This window comes from Diospyros lotus, chromosome 4 (assembly GCF_014633365.1).
Source record: "Diospyros lotus cultivar Yz01 chromosome 4, ASM1463336v1, whole genome shotgun sequence".
NCBI classification, from domain to species: Eukaryota; Viridiplantae; Streptophyta; class Magnoliopsida; order Ericales; family Ebenaceae; genus Diospyros; species Diospyros lotus.
Genome location: NC_068341.1, coordinates 12,397,085 through 12,409,331, shown reverse-complemented (window position 1 = coordinate 12,409,331; position 12,247 = coordinate 12,397,085). Strand labels below are relative to the sequence as shown.

The 12,247-nt window shown below is 38.6% G+C and overlaps 1 protein-coding gene across 1 annotated transcript; it reads left to right on the top strand.

The window, feature by feature from the left end:
- The first annotated feature begins 7,284 nt into the window (after positions 1-7,284).
- LOC127800253 (probable xyloglucan glycosyltransferase 12) lies at positions 7,285-11,080 on the top strand. The gene is made up of 5 exons (XM_052334763.1): positions 7,285-8,799; positions 8,883-9,191; positions 9,341-9,631; positions 9,829-9,942; positions 10,047-11,080. The coding sequence occupies exons 1-5, from the start codon at positions 8,017-8,019 to the stop codon at positions 10,671-10,673; spliced, it is 2,124 nt and encodes a 707-aa protein (XP_052190723.1). The 5' UTR covers positions 7,285-8,016; the 3' UTR covers positions 10,674-11,080.
- Positions 11,081-12,247: the final 1,167 nt, after the last annotated feature.

The following is a 12,247-nucleotide window of genomic DNA, read 5'->3' as shown; positions in this document are numbered from 1 at the left end:
GTCCTTGAGGCAGTTATTTTCATCATTCAAATATTTTATTTTATGTCTGGCTGTCTCTGATCAATGTTTTTACCCATTTCTCCTTTTACTCCGTCGTCTTGTGCTACAGTGAAAGGCACCTTGTAAAGATTCCTGATGTTGGAAGATTGAAGTGTTCCATTATTAAGCAAGCAAAATTCCTTTTCAATTTTGCTTCATAACAGTTGGATATCTGCTATTCTTTCTTTCTATTTTTCTGTTTTCCAGTAACCTCGTTCCTCAACCATGAAAATGCATAGACATTAAGAAACTATTTCATGCTAGTTCATATACATTTACCTTTCTTATTGTCTGTCATCATTATTTTCGGGGGGATCTTAAACCAACCTAAAATTTTGGAATGTGTGCCAAATGAACCTGAAATTCTGACAGGTTCTGCTTGTATCCATTTGACCAGATTACGTGACAATAATTTGATGGTTACTATGCTGATATTATGCATAATAGTGTTGCTGATGGGGGGCCCCTGTTTTAGATGTCATTCTTTATGTACACAAACAACCACCTTGAAAGTTGAATATGTGTGGTGGATCGGATTTTCTACTTTAACTTTACAATCTATAAACCATCAGTAAAGTACTAAAGGTAAAGAGCATTTATGAAAGAAAAAGCCAACAAGGGAAAAGAAACTTAATTATGTGCGTATAAGAATATAAATACATAAATAATGTTTTCTTTTATTTCGGTGTCTTAAAAAAATTCTGGTTGCAATCATGGCTGAGGTTGCCAGCCAGATTGTTGCTGCCTCCTATCCCACCCATACATGTTTTTGAAGTATAACACAACTTATGTATCTTTTCAGACTTAATGTGATTATCATTTTCCTTTTGAAAATCAAGTTTGGTGATATCGTATTGGGACAGTCAGTTTAATAACTTAATGAATGGTCTGTACATGTATAGAACTAATGTCACCCGTTGACGAAATCATCTCTTAAATATTTGGCTTACTAAGACTAAACACCCATTTGTCAATTGTTCCCACAATGCAAATACTCAATCAACCATGAGAAGAATACAATATTCTGAGAGCAAGGGAGGTTGTCCTTTCTCTTTCACAACTGAACTGTCAAGCTTGAAAACTGTATATGCTTTGCCCTAGAGGTTATATGTTGTTAGGCTCCGTGATTCCGTATATTGTTGAAGTTAGGCTTTGGATTTCAGCATTTTTTCTTTTTTTTTAAACTGCTGAAACCGAGCCTCTTTGCTCTGGAGGTGACAACCGGACTGGAATCAGACTTTGAATAGAGACCAAACATCTCGAGTTCGACTATTGTGTCTTGCATGAAATTTAGGCAGGGAATAGTGGCTTTGATGGCCTCTACATGGATCGTGGGCAATGGGCTGTCAAATAGTGTCACGAATCGAGGTCTCATGAGTAAGGTCTATTTTTATACACGAGTGTGCTTTAATATTAGTTTAACCCTTTTGAAAAAGAAAACCAAAACAACAAAACAAGCCTCTCTGCTTTTGTCACCATCTGTCTGGGCTGATGGAGATTTGTGGGTAGGCCCCCTTTTTTAACCTTATTTTCTTCCGCAGTTTTCACATTCATTCTTCCTTTTTCTGCTTTTTCTTCTCTCAAAATTGCTTTAAAATAGAGAAAAGAAAAGAAAAAAAAAGAGAGAGTAGTAGTTGGGGGTTTTTCCCCGTTGGGAGGTCAATCTTGATAACTAGAAAATGTGGAATTTCAAAAAGATGTGGCACCCATCTCCACCTGGCTCATAATGTGGATTCCGTTCATGTGTTTGACGGAGACCCCGCTTAGGGAAGCAACAAAAAAATTGCCAATAATTCTTTCTATAGGGTTTGGTCAAAGAAGTGAAACACACGGCGGAGAACACAACATGGAAGACCGCACATTCTCATTACAAGTATAGAAGAAGCAGTGGGCACAATACACTCAAAATGAAAAATAAAATCCATAAATTAAATGATGTATTAGTATTTTTAGAAAAATAAATAAATCCCTTCTCAAAATGTATATGAGATATTAATGAATCGTACCCTTCTATTCTATACAAATAATTTACCTTACCTAAAAGAAATTATATATACTAATATTTGTATAAAAAAATATTAAAATATTTAAATGATATAACGATATATTGATATATTGTGCTCTTTTTTAGCCACACACAAAAAAAAAAAAAAAAATTATTCTCTTGAAGTGAAGTAAAACTAAAAATTTGATAGATTCTAAACATTTAGTAAAGCCGTAATACAAAATAGAGAGTAGCTAATACAAATACAATACAATACAATCATCATATGGGATGGTGCTATTAATTTTGGGTGGTTTCAAATTACCATACTAAGTTGCCTAATTGATTGCACAATCTCACTTCATCAACCAATTGAATTGGCCCCCACATTCTCAATTAATGAACTAAAGAACAATGATTAATAACTTCAAAAAGGGTGCTCATACTAATCTTCTTCTTCAATACCTTTTCCCTCAAGTATATATATGTTGCAATTATTCTTCTTGTAAAAGCATCAACTTTTTCACGATTCACACACACACACACACACACAAAATAATAATAAAAATAAAACACAAGTTAAGTAATCTAAAGAATGTCTCCGACACGATCAAGAATACTTAATTCTAAGATTAATTTGATTGGTTGATTAGGTTAATAACCCCACCCATATCGTCAATAAGCCTTGGAAGCCACCGCCTTCCTTCCATTCCATCTTCTACACTACACATGCATTGCAAATGCAATTGATCTAGACAGACATTTCAACTATTCATCTATTTCAAATTTAAAAAAAAGCCAAAAAGACGACTTCTTTCCTATTAAAAGAAAAGAAAATACTAATACTACTACTACTACTAATAATAAAAGTCAAAACATCCTTAGAAGTTAGCTAATTGAGTTAACTATATGTATATATATATATATATCCACCCATGCCATACCAAATGAGTGCGATTTTGTTCGCCCCTTTAATGGGGTAATCATCACCTCAGTGCTTTTGAGGGTGAAAAATAATGAAACGACTACGTAAGATTTAGTTATTTGACTGTCGTTTCGTTATTTTTTATCCTCAAAAACATTAAGGGTGATGGTCATCTCGTTAAAGGGATGAACAAAATCGTACTCATACCAAACCAATTCCAGAAAAAAACTACAAATAGAGTATTTATTTTTTGGCCGCAAAAGTCTTATAACGAAACGAACAGTCAAATAATTAAATTTTATGCAACTATTCCGTTATTTTTCATCCTCAAAAGTATTGAGGGTGATGATCACACCGTTAAGGGAATGACAAAATCACACTCATACCAAATCAATTTCAGAAAGAAACTACAAATAGAATATTTAGTTTTTGGCCGCAACAGTCTCCCCCCCCCCGCCCAATTAAGAAGCGTATGATTAGTTGCTACTAACCATACGGGGCTACGGGGATGGATGGATATAACCACGGCCATGCCCACGGATTCGACATTCATTAATCATTGCTGCTGGAGTAGTAATAATTAATTAAAATTACTCTTAAAAAGGCAATTTTAAAAATGGACTGTCCAAGCATGACCATAATATAAAACCTTCAGAGCAGCCAGCCAGCCAGCCAGCAATACTATATATTGATTAAAGAAACATTTGGACCAATGTTCTTCCAACAAACCTACTCCATTATTATTATATATTAATTACAAAAAAAAAAAAAAAAAAAGAAGTAAAAGGCTTGGCTTGGAGGGGTCCTACACCACACCACACCACACCACACGTCTGTCTGTCTATCTATCTATATATATATATATGTATGTATACCCTCCTCCTCCATTCCTAACCGTGACGTGGCAAGAAACTTCTTTAAAATTCTCTGCATTTCCATGAAAAAAAAAAAAAAGTAAAGAAAAAAGCCATGGATGTGGATAGCTGTCAAGATTGCAAATCTTATTAAAACAACACTGTTTTCCAAAGACTCTTCCACTTTGCTTTGCTGAAGCCACTCACCAATTTCAATACAACATAATAAAACCATCAACCAATAATGCTTTTGCAAATATAAATTTTATGTACAGTATTCATATATATTTGTTTTTTTTGTAGGTTTTTTAATTTTTTATATTAATTACTATAATTTTTAAACATAAAAGATATTTTTTGTATTTATTTTTACTTGGTAAAATATAAATGCACCAAGTAATAAAAATTCACCGCTCCGAATAAATTCATAAAATGGAAAATAAAAAGGCACCCAAAATGCTACTGGGCGCGACGACGTGGCGTGGCACCGAATATTACGGGGCAGGACTCCCGGAGGCACGACGTGGCGGTGCAGCCGGCGGTGGTGGTGGACAGCCTGTTCGTTCTCTAAATTGGGCCCCACTCTCCGACAGCTCGCCGTATTTGGACAGTCCGGTTCCACGTGTCTAGCGTGACAATAGCGTCATGGAGCCAGGGCGTGCCCTGCTGCTCACGTGCCTTTTTCTCAATCATCGTTTCGGTCTCGGGAATGAACCGCTCCGCCATCCACTTGGACTTTGGCATCTCCCTGCAGGAATCTCCGAACCACCGGTTCGTGTTCGATTGCATTGCAATTGCAAACCAATTCACCCGGTCAAACTGTTGACCTATTGAATGGGTGTGATAATTTAACTAGGTTTGGAAACGTGCCTGAATAATTGTTTTGTCTATTTTTCTGGGTCAATCTTAAAAATCCATTTTAATTAATTAATTTAAAGATGAACTGGGTGGTGGTTTGTATAATTTTTTAATTTCTTCTCATTTTAATTATATATTATTTTATTACGGTAATATTAAGAGTGAAAAAAAAAAAAGATGAATTTTGACGCGAGATGAGTTGAGCTAAGTTTAATGTGTTGAAGTGAAATAAATTTGATATAAAAAGTATTTGATAAATTAATTAAATCGAGGCGAGATTAAAAATTAGTGTTTTAGTAAAAATTTGAGTTGGGGGTAAATTAAGTTGGTAAAATGACTAAAATTAGGATTTAAAAATTCTGTGTAAACTGTTTGTTTTATAAGGATAATAATATTGGAATTTGAAAGTTTTTTTTGGGTCTAAATTCAAGAGCCTTCAAGCCAACTCCTGAGAATTTGGTGAGATTGAGTTTACTAAGAGGGCTGAACGAACTCACCTAACTCAAATCACTTTAACAATTGTTCTTTGATTTACCAAAAAAAATACATAATTAGAGTATTCAAACCTTAACTCAATTCACATGTAAACTAAAAGCAAAACACCTCCAAGTCTAACCGCTTACTTATTAAATTCTTGGGTATTGGTCGTCACACAAACGTCTTCTTGTTGGCCACTTTTGATGGGATACCTCAGAATGTAGCTAATAAAAATAAATATTCAATAATAATTATGACTTAAAAAGACAGTTATCTATAATTTAATTAAAAATTAAACAAACATATTTTTCAAATTAAATATGTAAATATTTAATAAAAAATTAACAATATCTTGTCATTTTTACTCAAATAACTTAAAAGTGTCACTCTTAATTTTGATATAACATCTTAGTAAATATTGAAAACATTAGGGTAATGGAATTTAAAAAAAAAAGAAAAAGAAAAGTGTTATTAAATTGTGATTGTTTACAACGCGTGACATGATTTAAATTACCCGTACGAAAACTTTTATGGTCCTCCTCAGACTCACCAGCTTGATAGTTTATTTTTATTTATTATTAATTGTTGTTTTCACGCGGTGTTGGAACAGAAAGCGCAGGCAGGCAGGGAAGGTCACTGCTTTTTCATGAGCCCCGTTTTGAATTTTGAAACGGTACCACTTTTACCGCTTCCATTGCACGTCACGTGACCAGGGCGTGGCGTGATACCACCAGCTTCGTACTCACCCTTCATCATCCTCCATCCTGCGCCCCAGAAACCTTCACATCGCACGGCTACTTACCATAGCTCGGCCCCACTGTTATTACCATATTTTTATTCTTTCTTTCGAAAGAAAGAAGTAAGGAGTAAACCTAAACCTTATCCTCTTCGTGCGATTTCCCCAAACACTCCCTCCTTTCGTTAATTGTAGCGCTCCCCGACAGAGAAGCTGTCGGTGGCCATGGTTCGGCGATTCGCTCCAGGGGTATTTTTGACAATTTAAAGACTGTCCACTGCCACTGATATAATTGCACCCAGACTCAATACTCCACGCTCGTACTCGGCGCGTGGAACTTAGACGCCCCATGAAATAACAGAATGAAAAAAATATTAATAATATAATGATATTTGTTTATATAATTATGGAATTACGTTTCTGTCCCTCGAGGTCCCATCGCGGTTGAGTCATTGATGCGGGAAATTCGGTAGTAACATAAGTTATGAGCGATTATTTATTTGATACGGCGGTCATATGATGGATGATGTCAAACGTTTATTGGGTAATTTAAATTGAATAGTAATTATTTATTTATCTAATTTTATTTTTTTTTGTTTTTGGATGTATGGTATGGGTGGACCTGGTCGTGAAGCCACCGACACTTGTGGTTTTCTCTTGAAGCTTCGGGTTCCAAATCTGTCCCTCCGAAAGGAATAAAAATGGAATTTCATAGTTTAAAAGGAGAAGAAACAAAATGAAACTAACCGAAAGGGCAAATAATATTTTATCCCAATAACAGGCATCCAGATTTATTATAGATTTTGCATTGAAATCGAAGATGACATAATTTATAACAAATTTAGAGTAATTCTAGCTGAAGTTAACGCGTACGCATGAATTGAGAGAACAGACTAAAGCTGGATTAATTTCTTTGATTTATTAAAAAGTGTGTGTGTGTGTGTGTGTGTGTTGGGGGGGGGGGGGGGGGGGGTGTTATTTTGCAGGGAAAGGGGAAAAGGGAAAATGCAAATGCAAATGCAAATGCAGATGCAATTCTTTCCATTTGGTCCCTTTTTCTTTCTTTGTCATTTTTTCATTTTTCATTCTGTGGAATAGGAAATACAGCTGATTTAGGAGGAGCAGAAGGAAATCAAAGATTCAATCTTGCACCTTGAAATGTCGACTTCCATGACCTTGTAATAGTTCTCATTCTCGAGTAAATGTTCATTGCTTTCTGTTAACGCAGGCCTGCGTGCGTTGTATCTCTGGAAGTTATTTTCTGGGTTTTGAAATTATTATTATTATTATTTGGTTCAAATAAGAAACAATTATGGAGGGGTAGGGCTGACGTAATAGGACATGCCTGTTCATGATTAAAAAAGAGGCGAAGTTGGTGAAAAAACAGGGAAAGAAAGAAAGAAAGAAAGAGAGAGAGAGAGAGGAGCGCAGATTGAGGCTATTTTGTGCAGAAGTGTATATCTGTTTGCCTCTACCTCTGCCCCCTACCTCTATCTCTACCTGTACCTCTACCTCTACCCTTTGGTTAAGAAGGAAGTAATTAATTTGGGGATTGATTGATTATTTATTTCGATTAATTAGGAGTTTATGTTGGGGGAAATGAAAATTGAAAATAAGAAAGAAGAGATGAGAGGTGTAATGGAAGGTGGGTTGATGTATGACGTTGACGCAGAACGTGCTGTCTATTATATGAGTTTTGGTTTTTGATTTTCTCTCTCTCTCTCTCTCTCTCTCTCTCTTCCCCCGGGAATCAAACGTCCAAAGGCGCGTTGAGCTGTTTCCATAATCTGTATTCTATTCTCTCTCTCTCTCTCTCTCTCTCCCCCCATTCTCACAGTTGTGATTTGTGTTTCTTTGCGAGCTGTAATTGAATTGGAAAGCCCTTTGGACTCGTCTTACAAGTCATCCCTCGTCTTCTCTCTCTAACTACCTTCCCCATATATCTGAACGTTGCGCCATGGTTTGATGCCCCATAAGCTCCAACCCAAACCCTACGCCTGCTTTTCTTCTTCCATTGCTGATTTTCTTTATCCCCGAAATGGTGTCAGAATCTTAGCCTTTTCCGTTTCCCGGCGTTCAACATTGGATCTGGGAGCAGGTATTGCGGATTTGGTTTCGTAGGAGTCGGAGATCATTGCCGGAAATGGTTCCGTCGTTTGGATGGTGGGCGAAGGAGACACACAGGGGGACGCCGGTGGTGGTCAAGATGGAGAACCCCAACAACTGGTCCATGGTGGAGCTCGAGGCCCCCTCGGACGACGACTTCATCTTCCCCTCCGGCGACGCTCCGGCCGCCAACCACCGCCGCGACAAGGCCCGGAACAAGAACGCCAAGCAGCTCACCTGGGTCCTCCTCCTCAAGGCCCACCGCGCCGCCGGCTGCCTCACCTCCATTGCCACTGCAATGCTCGGCCTCGCCGCTGCCATCCGCCGCCGCGTCGCCGCTGGCAAGACGGATGCCGACCCCGACTCCGACAACCGCGCCGCCGCTGAGAACCTGACCGTTAAATCCCGCATCTACTCTTGCATAAAGGTCTTCCTTTGGCTCTCCGTTCTTCTGCTAGGGTTTGAGGTCGCTGCCTATTGCAAGGGCTGGCATTTTGGCGCTCCAAATCTCCAGCTACAGTATCTATCCGTTTTAGCCTCCCAATTCGACGTCAAGGGCGCGTTTGGTTGGCTGTATTCGAGGTGGGTTTTGATCCGGGCCGAGTATCTCGCTCCACCACTTCAGTTCCTCACCAATGTATGTATCCTCCTCTTCCTCGTCCAGAGCTTGGATAGATTATTTCTCTGTTTGGGTTGCTTTTGGATCCGACTAAAAAAGATTAAACCTGTACCGAAAGAAGGCCCAGCCGATCCAGAATCCGGCGAGAATGGCTTCTTTCCCATGGTCCTTGTCCAAATCCCCATGTGCAACGAAAAGGAGGTAAATTCAGCAATTTAGTGATTTAGCAAAACCCATTTGATTACAACATTGTTTGTTCTCAATTTATAGTGGAAAAATCTCAGGTTTATCAGCAGAGTATTGCGGCTGTGTGCAATATCGACTGGCCAAAGTCAAAACTGCTAATACAAATTCTGGATGATTCGGATGATCCGACGGCCCAATTGCTGATAAAAGACGAGGTTCACAAATGGCAGCAAGAGGGTGCCAATATTGTTTACAGGCATCGGGTGATTCGAGAGGGTTATAAAGCTGGTAATCTCAAGTCCGCCATGAATTGCAGCTATGTCAAAGATTATGAGTTTGTCGCCATTTTCGATGCTGATTTTCAGCCAAACCCTGATTTTCTCAAAAGAACAGTTCCCCATTTCAAGGTACTAGATGGTTTCTGTTGCAATTCCCGAATTGAATCTTATTTCTATGATAATTCTCTACTTGCTTGAACGTGTGTTTATGCGGATAGTTAAGGACTTGGCTGCGACCGAGCTAATTGAATCAATCCTTGATTTGGTTGTACTTTCAGGATAATGAGGATCTAGGGCTAGTTCAGGCGAGATGGTCATTTGTGAACAAGGATGAAAACCTTCTAACACGGTTGCAGAACATTAATTTAGCTTTTCATTTCGAAGTTGAGCAACAAGTGAATGGAATTTTCCTCAATTTCTTCGGGTTCAATGGGACTGCTGGTGTTTGGAGGATAAAGACATTGGAGGAGTCTGGTGGGTGGCTTGAGAGGACCACGGTTGAGGACATGGACATCGCCGTTCGGGCTCACCTCCATGGGTGGAAATTCGTCTTCCTCAACGATGTTGAGGTATTTCATTGTAGTTTGTTACCATAAGTGTATGATATTAGTTACAAAGGCTTTACAAAGATAGACCATAGATAGAAATGACTCTACATAATGGGATACAAACTTAGTATCTTTCTACTACTGCTGCTGTTGCTGTTGCCGCCGCCGCTCTTGTTCTTTTTCAAAATGACAGTGATTTTGTTATGCTTCCTTTTCAGTGCCAATGCGAATTACCAGAATCTTATGAGGCTTATCGGAAACAGCAGCACAGATGGCATTCCGGGCCAATGCAGCTGTTTCGGCTTTGTTTGCCTGACATCATCCGAGCAAAGGTATAGAGCTACTGACGTTTGTCCCGGTAAATTCTCTCCATATATGACAAAATTGGCTGGATTTCGATTGCTGACTTGTTCTGTTTCCATTGGTGCCCTTGCAGATCAGCGTTGGGAAGAAAGCCAATTTGATTTTCCTCTTCTTCTTACTTAGGAAACTGATACTGCCCTTTTATTCTTTCACCCTGTTTTGCATAATTCTGCCCATGACAATGTTCATCCCGGAAGCTGAGCTTCCAGCTTGGGTGGTCTGCTATGTCCCGGCCACCATGTCGTTTCTCAACATACTCCCGGCCCCCAAATCGTTCCCTTTCATTGTGCCCTACCTTCTCTTTGAAAACACCATGTCTGTGACCAAATTCAACGCCATGATATCCGGCCTGTTCCAACTTGGGAGCGCATACGAGTGGGTGGTTACAAAGAAATCAGGTCGGTCTTCCGAGGGTGACCTTGTTTCCTTGCTTGAGAAAGAGCCAAAGCCTCAAAGGGGCTTGTCGGAGCCTGATTTGGGGGAAATGCGCGAGGAAATCAAACAGAAGGAGCAGAATGCTTCCCGGAAAAAGAAGCACAACCGGATGTACACAAAAGAGCTAACGTTGGCATTCCTCCTCCTCACAGCTTCAGCAAGGAGCCTCTTGTCTGCTCAGGGTATCCATTTCTACTTCTTGCTCTTCCAGGGTATATCCTTCTTGCTGGTTGGGCTGGACTTGATCGGGGAGCAGGTGGAGTAAATGAAAATTACAGGCATCGTACGCGTACATATTGGATTGTAGGAGAAGCACGGGGAACATCGTCGCCCAGCGCTGAATGGAAATTGAACTCTCTGCTCTGCTAGGGCGATTTTCAGAGGAGGGCTGTGATAAGAGTCTGGGTGAAAGAGGAATTGACACGACAGAAGAAGAATGAGCTTCCTTCTGGAGATGGAGGAAAATCTTACCCAGAAGAATAGTGATGATGATGTTCTAATTACCATATTCAACTTATTGCTTCTTCTCATCTTTCTTTGTATCTTCCTTTCTGGGATTCTTTGGTTTTTTGGCTCTATTTTTTTTGTAAGAAAAATTTGTCTTCCAAACATCAAACAAGGAATTTAGTGAGATATGGATTAGTGGGTGGCTGGATTTCCGCTCAATCTCTTCTTAGCGTGTGTTCTACCTGAATGTCTTTCAAAGGGAATGTGGGAGATTCATTTTGCTGGAGTCTGGAGGAACAGACAGGGCACACATGGGGGGGGAGGATAGTATCATCTGACGTTGACGGTGTGGTATGTCTTGGAATTTTCTCGCTGGACAGTGTTTGGTTAGCTAGATAATAGCTGGCTCTGGGCATTCCCCATTAGGCAGGCATTGAGTGGTGACTGAACCAAGAAACAGGAATTCGAATCTCAGCCCAGTTAATTTGCATTCTGCAGCTGATGCAACTAGAGTCTAGTGTTAATATCTTGCCTACAAGTTGGTGTTGGCTTTAATGTTGATATATATATATATATTTAAATATTGTTATAGTTTCTGGAAATTTTTTTAAAAATTATTATTATAATTATAATTTTTTTTCTTTTTTCAAATTACAATGATGAGGTGACAAATGTCTGGGGCTGGAGAAAAACAAGCAGCCGTACCGGTCATCAACAAATAGACAGGTTAACATACTTTAAGACCGCCTTCTTTTGGACACAACGCCAAGAAAAGACATTAAAATTAATTATAAATTGTAATGTTTGGCTGATTTAGTCAAAAAAAAAAGGACCTTCCAAACATAGAACCTTAATCATTCAAGGGCTTCGTGGAGGCTATAATTCTTTAATTTTGTATACATTTTTCTTTTCCCTTAAAAGGAAGAGTGAGCGAGCTAATTTTATTGACCTTTTACCCTTAAATTTGACATAATGAAATATTTTTTGAGCATTTTAACTCTTATACTAATTGGACCATCACTTTGGTCTATATATAAAATGTAAATAATATAATAATAATTTTATAATTTTAATTAATAACTGCAAGTTCTCTTGCTTGGGAAAAAAAAAATTAAAAATTAGAATTGAAGGATTCAAAGTCCCATGAATTTAGGTGAAGGGTTATCTACCATTTGTGGGGGGCACATAAATTGCATGGAGAAATAAATAAGGGGAGCCATAGATTTGATTGAAGGAAGAATTCAATATTGAATACAATCCCCTACAATTTAGAAGGACGATCCTACCCCTCAGCTCCAATGGTTATTACAAACATGACACAATAATGGTCAGATTTGATGAAAGAATTGAAGGAAGAGGGTAGGTGGCGTAACCAATTTCCATAAATTACAT

Coding starts and splice junctions, on each gene's coding strand:
- LOC127800253 (XM_052334763.1), top strand. CDS start 8,017: ATGGTTCCGTCGTTTGGATGGTGGGCGAAGGAGACACACAGGGGGACG. Junction 9,632..9,828: donor TCTTCCTCAACGATGTTGAG/GTATTTCATTGT, acceptor CTTCCTTTTCAG/TGCCAATGCGAATTACCAGA. Junction 9,943..10,046: donor CTGACATCATCCGAGCAAAG/GTATAGAGCTAC, acceptor GTGCCCTTGCAG/ATCAGCGTTGGGAAGAAAGC.